The 17,423-nt window shown below is 30.7% G+C and overlaps 2 protein-coding genes across 3 annotated transcripts; one reads left to right on the forward strand and one right to left on the reverse strand.

Moving 5' to 3' along the window:
- Positions 1–68: 68 nt before the first annotated feature.
- LOC130440532 (protein transport protein Sec24A) lies at positions 69–14,614 on the reverse strand. 2 transcript variants are annotated; one of them, XM_056773765.1, is made up of 3 exons: positions 14,485–14,614; positions 10,860–12,908; positions 69–10,279 (listed from the first exon to the last, which is right to left on the reverse strand). In XM_056773765.1, the coding sequence occupies exons 2-3, from the start codon at positions 12,889–12,891 to the stop codon at positions 8,679–8,681; spliced, it is 3,633 nt and encodes a 1,210-aa protein (XP_056629743.1). In that variant the 5' UTR covers positions 12,892–12,908; positions 14,485–14,614; the 3' UTR covers positions 69–8,678. The 2 variants fall into 2 exon arrangements, with proteins under 2 accessions (XP_056629743.1, XP_056629744.1); XM_056773766.1 differs by lacking the exon at positions 14,485–14,614 and adding an exon at positions 14,315–14,478.
- Positions 14,615–14,647: 33 nt separating this feature from the next.
- On the forward strand, positions 14,648–17,372 carry LOC130440537 (zinc finger protein 330 homolog). The gene is made up of 5 exons (XM_056773776.1): positions 14,648–14,969; positions 15,026–15,176; positions 15,986–16,217; positions 16,686–16,850; positions 17,156–17,372. Exons 1-5 carry the CDS (start codon positions 14,830–14,832, stop codon positions 17,353–17,355), a joined length of 888 nt encoding a protein of 295 aa, XP_056629754.1. The 5' UTR covers positions 14,648–14,829; the 3' UTR covers positions 17,356–17,372.
- The last annotated feature ends 51 nt before the right edge of the window (positions 17,373–17,423 follow it).

Genomic DNA, 17,423 nt, shown 5'->3' on the forward strand with positions numbered 1-17,423 from the left:
GTTGAATAATTATTTAATACAAAAACTAAATCTGAGGTCAATATTTATTTAACATAGTGATATTTTACAATAAAGGCTAATAATCTTATCTTAGGGTGCAGTACAGTAAGTACTCACGACCACAATATTTTTCGTTCAACCTAGTCCAAATAAAAAGGATTACGAAGCGTTTTGAGCGTTGAGATAAATATTAAGAAATGGCAAAGCAGAAAATATAAAACTGAAGCTTTAAGAAGTTATGTTATAATTTGTATTGGATTTTTTAGTGTAATTCTCAACTAATTTACATTAAAGTAAAATCAAAATATGGTGGCGATAGTAAAATATTTGCTGGTGCGTCACAAGAATCCTTCAAAAGTACTTATAATATCACATACAGCATCACATAATGAAATAGAATCCCATAGTTGCAATCTGCGTCGTTTAAGTTTTGAAAATTCCTCCAAACAACTCTCACTTCGAACCCCCTCGTGATGGTCATAAGGTGCCTTCTCACCGCGACCAAAACGGTCGTAGTCGCTATGTAGAACGTCCAAAAGAATATTTCAGGTGTCGTGAACACTTAGTGGAATGGACCACATGTTGCAACAAAAATAATAGAAACAATAGAAGATGATAGCAGTAGGTACATATGAGATGAAACAAATTACGTTACACGAATTTTAGGACTCTTCATGTGACTTGACGCACAAATAAACTAAAGGAAACAGCTATTATCATTTTTTATTTATGTTTTTATTGAATAATCTATAAAATAAAGTCCAATATTCCAGATAACCAAAAAAAAAAAACGATTAGTCAAAAAACAATGAAATATTAATTTAATTAGTAGTAATACTTTTGACCCCCTCCCCCTTGTCTCATACTGTTACATTTTGGTGATACCTTAGCCCCTCATTAACGTGTGAAGTAATATATATATGACCCCCAATAAAAAACTGATATGGTAGCGATACAGGCAATTCGTCTAGTCATGTGTATATTAGGGTACCATGTACACTTCAACCCGAACGATCTATTTTATCTCTCTGATCTATTAGTCCCATTCCTCTTAGAAAGTTCAGAATTTGCGGAAGCTGTAGCTGCCAGAGATCTTCGTCTTCTATTTCATACCTTCCAGGGGTAGTGATCTGAAGTTGTGGATAGAGCTTTAGTCTTCTGCGCAACAGAATTCGCACGCTGCTAAGATTTCTTCTACTACTGAGTTCCACATAAGTGGGGATCCCTTGTTATCATTAATATGGTGTCTTGCTCTACTTTTATTTATGCTGTTCTAGTGGATAGTAGTCTAGAGGTTGTCCTATCTACTCCTACCAGTGCAGTTTCCATAGATTTGCGTCTAAGGCTGATTGGTTCGATGGATTTAGGATGTGTGGTGTCCATCTTTCCTATTTTTGGTATGAAGGTTACTTTGGCCCTTCTCCAAGGTTCTGTTATGTACCCAAGCTCTAGACTGCTTCTACTGAAGCAGATCAAGTGTGGAGGATTTCCTCCTGTTCTCTTTGAAGAAGGGCTGGGAAGATTATGTTCACTCCTCACGAGTTGAAAGGTGCTCAGCAATTTCTACAAATTCTCTCACATCTTTGATATGTTTTTCCATTTTGTTTTCTGAGGCTGAACTTCCGTTTTTTGTATTTTTGAAAGAGGTTCGTTTGAAAAGATAGTGATTTAGAATGAGACAACTAGTGCTAATCATGTTGCTACAAAAAGAGTAGAGATAAAAAAAGATGTTAGCAGCTTTCCAGGATTTGTAGGTAACCAATTTATATTTGTCTCTCTTTGTACACTAAGGAAATTTCAGTTTGTGTATAGTTAATCAATTTTTCCATGTAAAGGGTTATGAAATACTCGGCATAAATATATACAATTTATTTTCAGCCCATCTGTATTGAAACAGACAAAATCGTGAATACACAATAGAAATTAAGACATGATGTAATATTTCCTATTTTACAATAAAATAATATGCTCTATGTAGATGATACAACAAATTGGAAACAGTACGAAATATAGATGGCAAATGATAAGTGAAAACAATGATCGATGCAAAAGTATTGCTGCTTTTTCTATCACAATATATAATATCAAATTCCATTTGAATATATTTTGCGTAATAAAATAACAAATTTTTAAAAAATATTATTTTTGGTTTATTTTTTAAATAACTAATAAATTATATAACATGTTTAATTCCAATATCAGTCTTATTTTTCTTAGAATAAAAAGATTACCACAATTCAATTTGCACCATAAAAAGCACTTCGTAAAAGTTTTCTGCTTTCATGAAATGTATCCAACTCTCATTTAATACTAAATAATAATTACCAAAACAAATATTGTTAAATAGATTCTACAATATTGAAAAAATTCTTAGATAAATAAACGAATTATTGAAATAAAATAGTTAACTTATTTGGAATACGAGGTCTGGATATTAAATAACGAGACTGGTTACGAAACATGGTTTTATTATAAAAATTCTTGGGAAATTTTCGTTAATTCGACGGTAGAATACAGCACACCTGAATGATTACTCTGCACGTCAATATCTAGGTCTTCGACTTTAGTCCATCTGTCCATGGAACTATGTCTTCAGATCTACGAGGTCTGGCTATTAAATAATGAGACTGCATTTTTTTAGTTTTAAGGGTTTTATTATAAAAATTATTCTACATTCGAACGCTCTCCTCCCCTCACCATACATCTTTCCACACGTTTTTTCCATTGATCGAAGCAGTGCTGGAAGTCTTCTTTAGTGAGTGCCTTTAGGAGCTCTGTCGTTTTTTGCTTTACTGCTTCTATCGACTCAAATCGGTACCTTTCAAAGCAGATCTATTTCTAACCTTTCAAGGAAATCTGAGCAGACTCATTAATGTAAGAGCTTTTGATTAGGAGTCAAATTTTTTGATTTTTTTCATATGTAATTCTTCGTCTAAAATTTTTCTAACCGTTGCACGCACAATTTGGTTGATTTTGGTCACTGTTTCCGGAGTTGAAACAGTCACAGGGTGACCTGGGCGATGGTCATCTTCAGTGATTTCTCTGCGCTTACAACACTCAAAAACACGCGCACGAGATAGGCTTCTTGCAACAATTTAAAGCACTCAGTCGGAGTTTTTTCAAATTGACGAGAAATTTGAGATTGATACGTTGCTCCCGTTTTTCATCACAAGAAAAAAACACGTTCGTTTCAACCCTATAATAGTGACGGAAACGTGTTTTGGCACGTTCATAGACAAGATACACAACGCACTATTTGTTTTTTACTCCACGTGTCTAGGGCGCCCTCTAGGGTATTTAATAGCCACATCTCGTAAATAAAAACTATGAATGTCAGAATCTAGGAATCTTGTTGGAATTTCTCGTTAGTGGATACTGACAACTGCACCTTTCCGTCTCTGAAGACGACAACTTGGTTATCGAAAAGCGCATTAGTTTAATATAAAATTGTCAGAATTGTCACACCCTCTAGTTTGATGTAATTGTCAAAATTATTAGACCATTTAAAAAATTTACCTAGATACGTATATTATTCGAGACTATTTTAAAATTAAGTACAGTTTCTGTATCTTAAAGGAGAGTAAACACGTACAAAAATCATTATTAGAGAAACTTTCTAGTCCTATATAACTTTTTGTAGTAATTAAGTTTGTAGAAAACATAAAGAATCAAAAAGATATTGACCTTTTATATCATATTTTTGAATTTTTCCTTCATTGAATTTGATAAAGTGAGACATAAGCAATAGAAGCCCAGGAACGAAAAAACCTTGACACAAGGAATTTACAAATAAAAACCAAATTATATCTGAATCAAAATGCGTCTGTTCTCATTCAGTCTAAACTGACAAAAGCCGTGAAAATCAAGCGAAGAGTCAGACAGAGGTGTGTTGTTTCTATTTTCTTTTTCAACGACTACTCGGAGGAAATCTTCACCAAAACTATCGAAAATGATGCCAGCGGAATATATCTACTAAGCGCCCATTGAAAAACTGAATGTGGAAGGCGAAAGAAAGAGTACAAATGTTGATTGACAAATAAAAAATCGATTCGAGATAGCATGGTTTATGAATATCAAGAAGCTTCTCTGCAGTCGCGATCTGAGAACACGGATGCTAGAGTGGTACGAGCCTACTGTCCTATTATATTGTGCAGAAGCATGGACCCTAAGCGCATATTGCGAGCGAAGACTAGAAGCCTTCGTGAGCGTGCCTACCGTAGGATATCGTGTAAAGGAGAAGTCTTGGCAACATCATGAGAGGTTCAAAATATGAGATCTTACAGCTCATAATTCGAGGAAAAACTGAAGGAAAAAGAAGAATATCTTGGTTTAGGAACCTGCGAAAATGGTCATATTATATGACCGCAGCTATAAAAGTGAAAATAGCAAACCTTTGATATGGAGATTGTGCAGGAAGAAGAAAATGAAACTATGATAACCGATGGTAGAGATGTGGTATGCTTAGGAGTACAATCAGATGTGTAATGAAAAAGAAAATTAAGTAGAAAACGCTTTAAATAATTATTGTGGACATCAAATGAGTGATGAGTGCTAAGTGCCATCGCCAATAACTTATAATACAGATTATGTGACATACGTTGGAACCATTTTAAATATTATACCAAAGATGTCGCGAGGGTACAGTCTCGAGTAATTTGTTATGGAAACGTGCTAAGTACCACTACACAAATCAGCTGTTGTCAGTAGCAATTTACTATGTTTATATTTCAATTAAACAGTTTTATTTACTTTGCTTGTTTTATGTTAAAAATACAATAAGAAAATCGTGTGAGCAACAGCAAGATGGTTTTCATGAAATTTTGAAACCTTCCGTTTTCTATCCGTGTCTTTAGGTTGACTTTAACTATTAATAAAAGTGTGTTGATATACCACGTGAACAAATAGTGACTTTATTCCATCGGGTGATCACTTGAAACAAAATTCGTATTGGGACTTTTGACGGTTTGTAAAACACGAAAATCCAAAGCAAATTAGAAGCCATGAAAAGTTTATTTTTATACATTACATATTATAGTTTTGCAATATTGAAAAGACCCGTTAAAATTGAACGATTGTAACTATTTATGTGTAGCATAGAGGAATATAGAATATCCTCACCTGCAGATGATGATCTTGTAATTCAACACATTTCTTCCTTTCCAAAAGAAAAAAAGACAAATCAAAACCTGAATATTCAGAAATTGTATTAAATATTTAAAGATATCTGCAATAACAGTTGCTACATCAAAATTCTCAACTAAAACATTCACCATCCTCGGACCGATACCTGCAATACATGTGTCTCATTGAATGTAATGATGAAAACTAATTAAAATGACAAGATTTCAAAGGCAAACTTGAGGTGATTCATAGACAAGACGAAAAAGCAAGAAAAAACCATTATCTATAATTTTCCATGACTAAAGCACCTGTAGCATGATGGAATAACTAAGTGAGATGAAAATGAGATTTCCTCTTGTATTTTAAAAAAGTACTGAGGGGTTCCACGACCAAACGAAGAATGGTAATATGTGTCTGCTAACACCAAAACATTTTTGTTAACTTTGGACATAGCCCAAACGACAATTACAACAGCCAAAGGGATTCAAGTGTGAGCTCAAAGTACCAAAGGGTTTACTTTTTCATTGAAGATGACAACTTGGTTATCGATGAGTGTTGGTGTAGTGTTCAGTATGAATATCACCAACGGTTCCAGAAATTTCAACTCAGTTAATACCAGATTAAAAATAAGGCAACATTAAACAAAATGGAAGGAAGTGTATTATCAATAAAAATGTCGAGAAGGAATCAATCAGGGATATGGTTATACCATAACTTAATTGCCAAAATCAAATTAAAGAAACTAACAAAGCTGATTTGATTTCTAAAAATATGGGTTTTTATGATAATCTATGAATTTAAATTTTGTTCTTGTCCTTTTGTAGAATTTTTATATTAAAATTCCAAAAAAGGATTTTTTATTTTTTGAAAACTCATTAAAAAAAAAAGGTGACAACGGCATATTAGAGAGTTGATATTTTGCACAGTTTTCGTTTTCAAATTTTTAAGACTAATTCAGATTTTTATTATATAAAGGTTCCAAATTCTTTCCTGAAAGAATGAACTATGTATAATTGAAGTAATTAACAAATACATGAACATTTATATAGAGTGTTAAAAAAATACAACTAGGAAAACTAAAAAAATTTTTTTGACACTTTTCATTTTTTTTCTCATTGCAAGCCATTTGTTGCCATAGAATTTTATTTGTTATAAACAGTTGTACAAGTTTAAGCAAAATAAATAGTCATTAATATTATAAGATTTGTTTCCATTTAAATGTTTATTGAAAATAACCCAAATAAAAATCTACGATTCAAATTTTCAGGATATCCTTAATTAAGATGTTTCTGTATCTACATCTTCTCATTCGAAAACTGCTTTTTATGAACATCAAACAAACATGATAACCTTGAATATTATATAAAAACAATTTTATCAAAAATTTCTATTTTTTAAATACTTTCAATAATAGACTAGTTGCAATAATAGCGAAGGGAATAAAAATTAAACTTAAAATTATTTTATTACACAAAGTCTGATTTAGTTTTTACGAGGGTCTATCAAAAATTATGTATGTACAAGAAATTAGAAAAATCGTTCTAATATTTTTTTCAACATATTTTGATTCACCATTTCATCAAAAATTATTATTAGCAATGTAGTCTTTAGATAAAACCTTATTATTTTTTTGAATATAATCTAAGAAATATAATGTCGAATAATAAAATAGTTTATTATCTTGCTATACAATACAACATTTATGATGCATTAATTGAATAAAAAATTAAATTGAAATTTATAGAACCTCGGTGAAATCCACATCTACCACTACATCAACACACAATTATACTGTTTTCTTTAGTCTCTGAAGGTGATAACTTGGTTATCGAAACAGTGTAATTGTGAATTTGGGTGTTGTAGTAGCAAACAATGTTTTTGATTAAATGATAGGTAATGCAATGTATTTGTTCATAAAAAAGTATTTCTATAAGGAGCGTATTATCACTTTTTGGGATACCATTCCTATATTTTGGTATATTCAAAAGTTGATTAAAACCAGACAACTTTAAATCTAAGCAGGCAAACTGATGATAATATATACATAATAAAACAGTTAGTAGAAATAACAATACAGAAAAGGCAAGACATTTTTATAGTATTTATTGATTTGTAACCAGCCTCTATCATGTTCTGTAGAAAAGTGCGATACTATAGAAAATGAAAATACTTGAGGGCTAATATAGACTTTAAGAAGTGCAAATAAAATGATAAGAGGGCTATAAGTATAAATAAGAGTACAAACATCAGAGGAATGCTGTTTAAACTCATCATGTACACGATAATTAAGCAATAAAAAAATGTGAACACTACAGTACAATAATGGGATATAAGAATATATAACCTGTTATATTTTGATAATTTGGTCTTAAGAGAATATAATCCAAAAGTTAATGAACGTCTGGGTCCTCATAAATAGGAATAATTAAAATGGTGAACATAAATAAAACAAAGTCAGGAGAGTAGATGAAAATAATAACGACCCATATTATAAAGAAATAAAATACACTAGGATTCAAAATGGAATCGAGGAATACAGTAAAAGATACAAGACAATAAAAAAACTGGGTACAAAAGAGACCTGAATTCAGAATTAACTTCTAAAAAGCAATGTTTAATCACTTACTTTTTAAGTCTGAGACATGATAAATCTTAAGATACTAAAGTTAGTAGAGCAATATGAGCAGGCAGAAAAAACAATAAGCGGAAAATTAAGTGCCATATTTCGAAATTTTCCGCTGTTCATGTTTTTGAGAACTTGGCTATTATACTAACTTTGGAAAAAAGTTAGCATTATCAATATCAATAATTGAAGTAGAATGCTTTCATATTTAAATACCAATTAGATGTTACGTTTTTCAAGAATAAAAAAAATTTTTTTTGTAAAAAAATGTTTCCTATTCTTGGACGTCACGAAAATTATGACTTTTTCCGAACACTATTATTGGTGAAGAATTATAGATTCGTGTGGCATACATTTCATTAAACAAGTCTTTACAAGCCCCACAAGTCTATAATTATCCACCAATGATAGTGATTTGCTGAGAAAACTTGGAAAGTCAAAATTTTCGTGACGTCTAACAATAGGAGAAATTTTTTTAATATTGAACAACGGAGCATTTAATTATGGAAACATTCTACTTCAAATATCTATTAATAATGCTAACTTTTTTCCAAAGTTAGTATAATAGCCAATTTCTCAAAAACATGAACAGCGGAAAATTTCGAAATATGGCACTTAATTTTCCACTTATTGTTTTTTCTGACTGCTCATATTACTCTGTTAACTTTAGTGACATGTTATTGGTAATGCTAAATATAGTGATTATTTATAAAATTAATTTGATATATGTATTGAATTTATTATGCAAGATATAAATTAACAACCATTTAAGGTTACCGTTATAAAGAAAAAATATTTGTATTTAAATATTGAAGATATAAATGCTCATTTATTTTCATTTTTGTACTTTGATAATTTCAGATTAACCCTCCTAATAGCAATATTTTTGCATAAATTAGATACAATGATAAAAATAATAAATATACACCTAAACTCATTTCACTTGAGTTTTTAAATGTTGCAAGAATTCATGATAAGAAAGTGCAGTTTCTACCCGATCTTCTATTAACCTTTCAAAAAATACACTCCTATTAGTACTATTGTCTTTAATCACTTGTATTGGTGGCGCAAAAGGTTTGTCCTCATTTAAATAATTAATAAATTGATGTAGTCTTTGATTTCTTATATTATCTAATATGGGTATTTCATACATGTCATCAGGAATGGCGTTATAGTGCGATATTCCGAGCACTTCATTTAAAAATTCTTGTGGCACATTTGGACAAATAAAAAGAATCATGTTTTCACCCATGTCTAACAAAAATGCACCTCTACTTTCAAGAGATCTGGCAGTAAGTTGTAGTCTGGGGGGCATCGATATTGGTTCCTCATCAGAATTCATAATAACCTCCTGCTGTTCTAAATTATGTATAGGAAATAAGTCGGGATAAACGTCCTTGATGAGCATATATAATGGTTTAGTTTTCATATCTATCATTTTCATTACTCTATCATCTAATCTTGTAGAGGTACTTGTTCTAAACGCGACGTGTTTGAGAAGAGCTGATATATACAAAGGCAATAATCGCAAACAATTCGGTACCAACAAACCCAGCACAGGACTGCCGAGATTAAGACTCATTTTATAACTTGTTAGTATATCTATTGCTACGTTGATGAACGCTTCGCGGGCATCTAAAAGACTAGATTGCATCGATCGATCGACTGCCATCTTTGATAACAATCCTATAATACACTGTTGGTCTGCAGAATGAATAATTTCTTGAAGCGTCGATGCTATTGGCAAGCACATCGTGTGCACTCTTATCCTACGTTCACCTTTACTAGAAGTATACAATAATGCTGCCTGGAAACAAACACTTTGCACATCAGCCAAACTTTCTTCGATAGCTACTTGCATACCGAATCCTGCATCTGGGTTGATGTTTGGTAGAGAAAGTAAATCTGTTGAACGAACAAAGAAGTTACCATGAAAAGTGTGAATTGATAATCCTCTTGTACACCTTATTCGCATTACGGCTTCAAATCCAATTTTTCTGGTGATGTAACGTCTGAAAGATCGCGCAAAACTATCAGAAATTATGGGTCTAGAAGGCTTGAGCAATGGAAAGTGATGCAAACAACCGCCACTGAATCTGCTTATTCCCGAAATAGTAGCAATATCTACATATTGAGAATTAACTATAAACATGTCCACAGCTATCTGTTGGCCACTGCATTCTAGCGCAAGACGTTTATAAAAATCGTTAGCAGGATTGAGATGAGCTACTTCTGCAGCAGCCCTCTTAGATGGATCTTCTCTTGATACCAAAGCTCCAGGCCCTACATTTGGCAAAGCGGCTTGAAAAACTGTTACTCTACCTCCTGTTGGACCCATCATTTTGAAGGCTACTTGTAGAGCTGCACCAAGGGCGGAGTTAGTATCAAAACTGTTGGAGAATCTTGTAGGTAAGAGTCTAAGTAGATCTGCTATTAGGTCCATTCTGTCCTTCAAGTTTACCAACAAATTGTCTGGAGTTGGAAGAAATACATCATCTATGTCCAAAATGGTCATCTCGTGGGGTTGAGTTATACCTGAAAACAATATTAAAAAATAAAACTAGTACTAATATCAACCATAAAATTTTCTATTTATTCTCATAGTTTGTGTAGATATCAGCACTAAGGTGTCAATATTGTAGATATCAGCACAAAGGTGTCAATATTGTAGATAGCAAATTATTGATCTAGTGAACTAATTGCAGTCTTACCATTAGGTTTATAAGAAACTTCATCACAAATGTTTAGAATGAACTTTTTGTTCGTTAAACTATTTCAGCCCTTCAAAATTATTCTACGGGCCCTGTAATGTAATCTAACATTTTCCTTGCTCAATCTGATAAAATGATGCAGCAAACAACTGTTTATGTAGCCTTGACAATCTAATGCAATATTGTACACTTAAATAAATCAACTAAATATGCTCCTCATAAAATATCTTTTCCAAATAAAAGAGAAAAAATATTTTCATGTGTAAAAAAGATATGAATACTTTTCTAAATTATTAAAACTAATACTGTAGGTATTTGAAGAGTAACAGTAAAATTTCGTTTACTTGAAATTTGATCAATTAATAGTTTCCAAATAAACTAATATTGTTAATATTGTACCTTACCTTCCGGCAAAGAATAAAAATGTAGTGCAGAATCATAAGCAATAAATCCAATTTGTGTTCTTGCATCTCCAGGCAAATTTTTAAGTTCATCTAATAAAATATTGCTAACAATGTTCAAATATCCACTTTCAACAGCCAACTTAGACACATCCAACAAGTATAGATAAACTGCAGGTTGAGGTGGCCTTAACATATATTCTGCAGGAGCAATGTATTCTAAGGTACTAGCCTTAATTTCTGGTCTTCTAGTAGGATCTCCGTATGTCTTTGTAATTGGATCATACTGAAACTCTTCTGGTAATTCATTGATCCTATAGCATAAATTACATTTCCATCGCTTATTGTCTACAAATATTACAAATGGATTTATATAAGTACGACAAGACCTACATCTCACTATCACATTGCACTGAATGACAGGTAAATGGTTAAGATCTCGGAATGGATGGATTAATACTCCCAAGGGAAGTCTTGATTTTTGTAAAAGTGAATTATTTTCTGGGATCTTCGTCATTGTACAGCGAAAGACATCTGGACTGCAATTAGCTTGATCTAACAATTCTTGACCAAGGCGAATTTGAGGGGGCTCAATTTTCGTACTTGGTAATATGTTTGGTGCTTGAAGAAGATCTAAATGTTCCATCCCCCATTGTTTATTAAAACCTGTATTCAAAACTCCTTGATAAGATGTGTGTTGGTTATTCTGATTCAGGTAAGTATTTGAATGTTGTTCAGGAATTATTGACTTTTGTGTCTGTTGCTGATATTGATACTGCCCAGGTGATGGTTGCTGATAGTTGTTTACTGGTAATGTGGGATACCTATTGGAATGCAGATTAGCTTTCTGAGAGATATTTGATGGTTGGAGGGGAGGTAAACTATTAGAAGTTTGCGGATATACAGAAGCTTGCGAACCAATAGGTGATGTACTTGGAAGTAAGTTTGCATTTACACTAGCATTACTGTTGACAGTTTTAGTAGAGTTAAATCTTTGGTTATCTTGTTGTTGAAAAGGAGATGACTGGTACATTCTTTGCTGATTTGAAGTTAAAGGAGCACCTACATGACTTAATTGAGGCCTTGACGATTGATTGGGCAATCCACTCTGACCCATTTGGGATATAACAGGTTGAAAAGGTGGTCTTGGTTGATGCTGTAAATGAGGGCCAGTAAAATGTTTATATGATGGATTGTTTGGTTGGCCTAATATAGGAGATGATTCTTGAAGTGTCCTATTTGGAGTAGCTTGGTTATTCTGAATGCTTTGATGAGATGTTTGATTTACAACTGTTCGATTCGGACTTATCTGATGATGTTTTTGAAAGGTAATAGGACTTATTCTAGATTCAGTTGAACTATTTGGAACACTAATTGTATTCTGTACTTGATTTGGTTGTGTTCTAGAAGACCAATAATTTGATTGTGTGGGATTCAACGGTATATGTTGGCTATTTATATTAGGTGTGGGTTCTATATGTTTAACTTGTGCTACAGTTGGAGTTTCGAAATTAGTTTTTTTAATGTTTTCCATTGGTTGAGCATTGGATTGACCTGGAGGAAAATCTTGTTTTGGGACTTTTTCAGGATCAGGCTGTGGCTGAAAACCTATTAAACTAGGATTATTTAGAGTTGGCTGTGTAGAAGTAGATGCCAAATTATTTGTGTTTATGTGATCTTTCATAAATACATTTGACATAGTAGACACATTTTTGCTGGTATTGGAAGGTTGAGGTGTGGTTCCAAATTGTTGACTACGCCCAGTTACTCCTTGATTAATATTTAAAGCCCCTACTTGTTGTGTTACACTTCCAATTAAAGAACGGGAGGGGGGTAGTTGAGATTGGGGTATAGGTCTAGTAGGGGGTAACTGGGAGGATGGAATTTGTCCCAGTCGCATTGTAGGTGATGAACTTCTCGACGACTGTGAAGAATGAACTCCATTAAATTGCTGGTACAGTTTATCATCTTGTACAGCATTATGTTTAAGATTTTCTGCATTCAAAGATAGTCCATTCAAGTTTTTCTCAGCCATGATATCATTGAAGTATACTGAAAATTGTAAACCTAATTACAAAATGCAAATATTTGTAAAAATGTGTAATGATTGGAAAGAAAGCAATTCAATGATATTCAAGATATTAGCAATGACAATAATCAAAATATCAATTTATGATATATTTGTCAAGTATTTAAACATTAAACAGTATAGGAAGATAATTATGTATTTAATTAACATTATACATGTTTAAAGATACTACCTTCTTTAATACTACTTTTAAGAGTTGCTAATAACAGTGAGAATGCTAAATAGCTTAGTCTCTTTCAGAAAAAAATGCAAATTAACAAAAGTTGTTGAAGCTGATGCTTTAATGCAGCAATGAAGTATTGAGGAAAAGAAACAAAATTTATGTAATCTTATTAACGGAAAAAATTATATATTTATAACTGTTAAAAATAGAAACCAAGGTAGAAATCCTATTGTTGATAATATGTATGAAATTTAGATAACAATATTTGGATTGTGTAGAATATATATATATATATATATATATATATATATATATATATATATATATATATATATATATATATATATATATATATATTTATATGTAACACATTGTTTTATATTTAATTATTTTATTCTATTCAATTTGGAAAAATTAATTGTTCTTTGTTTTCAAAACTAAAAAATATTATAAAATCATATCAGAGAATAGCACAATGTTTTCTGGACTCAGTCACCTTTAAATCAAAATCATTCATTAGTTTTTTAAGCTTAGATTGGTCTTTATGGTTTTTCATTTTGAATCTTATAACATATAAAGTTGATCCCAAAATTAGGTTAGAAATAGGTAGGTCAAAAATTATATTAAAATAAAATTTTCATTCAATTTGATTGAATTTTCATGAAGTGCATTTACTGGATGGTCAAATAGTAGTATAATATAAAGATACACTATAATGATTGAATGCTCTATAATGCAGTTAACATCATTTATCATTCATTTACTGGCATATTCAATTGGGCTACTATATGGAATTTATTAACATAAAAATAGTTTATAGGGTTTATACCCTACACACCAAACTGCCTTCCTTAAAATTACTTTATATAATTTAATTTTTCTTTTGTGAAATAAATCATTTCCTAGTTTGACACATACCATGCATTAAGATTGACACATACATAGAGATAAGTTTTCACTGTTTTTATAGACAGAAATTTCTCTAGCAATATTTTTTAGTATAATTTGAAACAGGTGAAAGTAATGCATCATTAAAAATTACTTTTTTGATATGCTTGCAGTGTGGAAAATCAGAATAATCTTCATTTTGACCTCGAATATTTTTATGACCTATTTTTCACATCATTAAAAGGTGTTTAAGAACCCTCATAAATGTATAAAAATAAGATTTTTGTGCAAATTAATAGTAGATAAATAACTACTTACACGCCTTTTCTTAAATAGTCTTCAAATGAATAAGTAATTATAACTACTTGACTTTGAACCTGAATGAATTGCTTTTCTGTTAATCAAATTTAACCACAGCTTCTTCCAATCATACACTTTGTAAATGAAGAAATAAATTATCACTGCTTAGCAATTTTGAGGCAACTTACTTTAAAATAAATAGTTTCTGAATAAATATATCAGTTATTAGTTAGTGCACTACACTTTTTTGCAGAAAAATCTTTCTGGACAGAAATAATCATTTTCTCAAACGTCATTGTCAATCTTACGTGGCCGATACAAGCTGGCCAACATCGAAGTTTTTAGCAATTTATGTCAACGTCATATTTAAATAAATTTAGACCCGTGACACGCAACATGTACTGTCTTTGCACATATATGTAATATTTCGGAGTATTACATGTATATCTTTGCACAAATTTCATTCTAACCTTGAAAATTTTAGAGACCAAAATTCACATTTGATTATTTTGCTCAAATTTACTATTTTTGAAATGCCCAAGAAAAAAACTGGACAAAGAAAAAAAGCTGAAAAGCAAAAATTAAGGCAAAAAGAAATACGAACTGCAAAAGAAAATATTCAATTAGCAGAGCATCCATGCAATATTTCTATGGAATGTGAAAAATGCAATCGGTATGTTATTTGAGTTTTCTTTTTATTAAGTATTTTAGTAATAGCTGATGTTTCAGAAAGCAAAAAAGTCGGGCTTTTTGTTATTTTTGCCAAAGTATACAGAGACTTCCTGTTTGTGCCCAATGTGGAAAAATGAAATGTATGTTGAAAACTGGAGATTGTGTAATAAAACATCCAGGAATATATACAACTGGAATGGGCATGGTTGTAAGTACTCTTTATTTTAACTTTACTGTTTTAATTCTCAAATATTTATAGAAGTGTCTGTCATCCACTAAACTTATGAATAACATAATATTTCATTAAGGAATATCAATGAATTTTATTTTGGAAGGATTTTATTAATTTAATAGAATGTAACTACAAATTATTTTATTTTATAACTCAATTTTGGTTTCTATTTATAAAATAATGAAAGATATAAACAATTTTTTATAACAATGGAATAAGTAGTGAATATGAAATTTATTTAAAAACAGATGCCACCATTGAAGAAAACTCATTTCTATGTATTTTTAAAATTTCTCCAAACCTGAAAGAATATTACTGTTGAAAATTAAAAAAAATATATCTAAATTCCACTCAGTGATCCTTAGTTACATAGAAAATTAATTTAAAATGTTATAATTGAATTTCTTAGATAATATTTTACAATAATCTTAGTGTAAATCATCTTAATAATATTTAATTATTAAATAAATTGATCCAAAATTATGTATTGCGATTATTGATTCAATTGATTTCAACTTATTATTTTTATTGAAAACACTGAAAAATTTTGGATTAAAAATAAATAAATGTCAAGGTAGACAGATTCAATTTCATTTCTATTTATGTACAAGTTAATTGACTGTATACATTCAGCTTTATATGGTTAGGCTAGGTTACTTATGATCTACTTCTAATCCTACTTATCCAATTTATTTTTTAGTATAACAATGAATTGATGTTATCGAAAGATTAAGTTATTTTAATTATCCGTTTAGCGAACAACTAGCAGTAGCCAATATTTTTAGGGTGCCATTTGTGATTTTTGTGAAGCATGGGTATGTCATGGTAGGAAGTGCCTTCAATCTCATGCTTGTACTTGTCCATTACAAGAAGCTATTTGTATAGAATGTGAACGTAGTGTCTGGGATCATGGTGGAAGGATATTTAGATGTTCTTTTTGTACAAACTTCCTTTGTGAAGATGATCAATTCGAACATCAAGCATCTTGTCAAGTTTTGGAATCTGAAAATTATAAGTGTAAGTTCAAACTTATTTTAATTGCACTTTGTATTCCTTTTTATTATTACTCATGGATAATGAATAACTAAATTTTAAAATTCAAATAAAACTTATGTTACTTCGCTAAAAAGAGATAAAACATAACTTAAAAACAATTCCTCCAAGTTATTATTTTGGCAGCTCTTATTCTTGCTAATTTGTGGAATCAAGGCCTCGTTCCAGTCTACTTCATGCTGATTGTGTATTTTTATCTCTAAAATTTAAAATGATTACAAATTTCTCGTCTTCCTGAATGCTATTATTGCCGGTTTATATCTCTTAGAACCCCTCAAAACTCACTTTGTATAATTTGCTCCAAATTTATTAACAGAAAGTTAATTATTTCTGTAAATATGGCAAACTTTGATATTTTTTGGGTACAGGTAAACACTTCTGAGGACTTTGTTTTATAAGTAGTGATCTAGATTAACTGTGAACATGTTTTAGGTCAATCTTGTAATAAGTTAGGACAATATTCATGTCTTAGATGCAAGACATGTTATTGTGAAGATCATGTTCGAAGGAAAGGATTTAAATATGAAAAAAACAAAGCTATTCCATGCCCCAAATGTGGATTTGAAACATCACAGACTAAAGATCTTAGCATGTCAAGTAAGTTTATAACTTTTATTATCTAAATTTTTTGCTATTAAAATATTAATAATCAGTTCAAAAATATTTTATATTGGAGTTTGAAATGATAACCTTATTATTATTGTACTTACAAATATTTATCTTAAAATTAAAGATTTCTCATAAAGTGTTTATCAGTAAACTATAATTAAATATATTATCTGATCTGTATTTACATTTGTACAATAGTTCAACAATTTCAGAAACAATGCTTATTTCACATTATTTGAATTATTAAATCATTTAACAAAATTGGAATTAACCATAAAACTCTAATTTTTCAGCTCGTAGTCATAAATTTGGTAGACAAGGTCAAGCTTCATATGAAGACTATGATGATTATAATGAAGCTACTGGAGGTGATTACGATGATTATAATGAAGCTGCTGGTGGCGACTATGATTACGAATATGATGATGATGAAGAATCTGAAGAATCATCTGAGGAAGAAAGTGATGAAAATGATGATAAAAATGAAAAATAAATGTGTAAATTATAAAATAGCTTTTTCATTATATATATATATATATATATATATATATATATATATAT

Source organism: Diorhabda sublineata, chromosome 2 (genome assembly GCF_026230105.1).
Source record: "Diorhabda sublineata isolate icDioSubl1.1 chromosome 2, icDioSubl1.1, whole genome shotgun sequence".
Classification (NCBI taxonomy): Eukaryota; Metazoa; Arthropoda; class Insecta; order Coleoptera; family Chrysomelidae; genus Diorhabda; species Diorhabda sublineata.

Excerpts from the sequence above, each read along its gene's own strand:
- LOC130440532 (XM_056773765.1), bottom strand. The coding sequence starts at position 12,891 with ATGGCTGAGAAAAACTTGAATGGACTATCTTTGAATGCAGAAAATCTT. Across the intron at positions 10,280-10,859 it reads TTTTTATTCTTTGCCGGAAG|GTATAACTCAACCCCACGAG; the intron begins GTAAGGTACAAT and ends TATTGTTTTCAG.
- LOC130440537 (XM_056773776.1), top strand. The coding sequence starts at position 14,830 with ATGCCCAAGAAAAAAACTGGACAAAGAAAAAAAGCTGAAAAGCAAAAA. Across the intron at positions 15,177-15,985 it reads CAACTGGAATGGGCATGGTT|GGTGCCATTTGTGATTTTTG; the intron begins GTAAGTACTCTT and ends CAATATTTTTAG. Across the intron at positions 16,218-16,685 it reads GGAATCTGAAAATTATAAGT|GTCAATCTTGTAATAAGTTA; the intron begins GTAAGTTCAAAC and ends AACATGTTTTAG.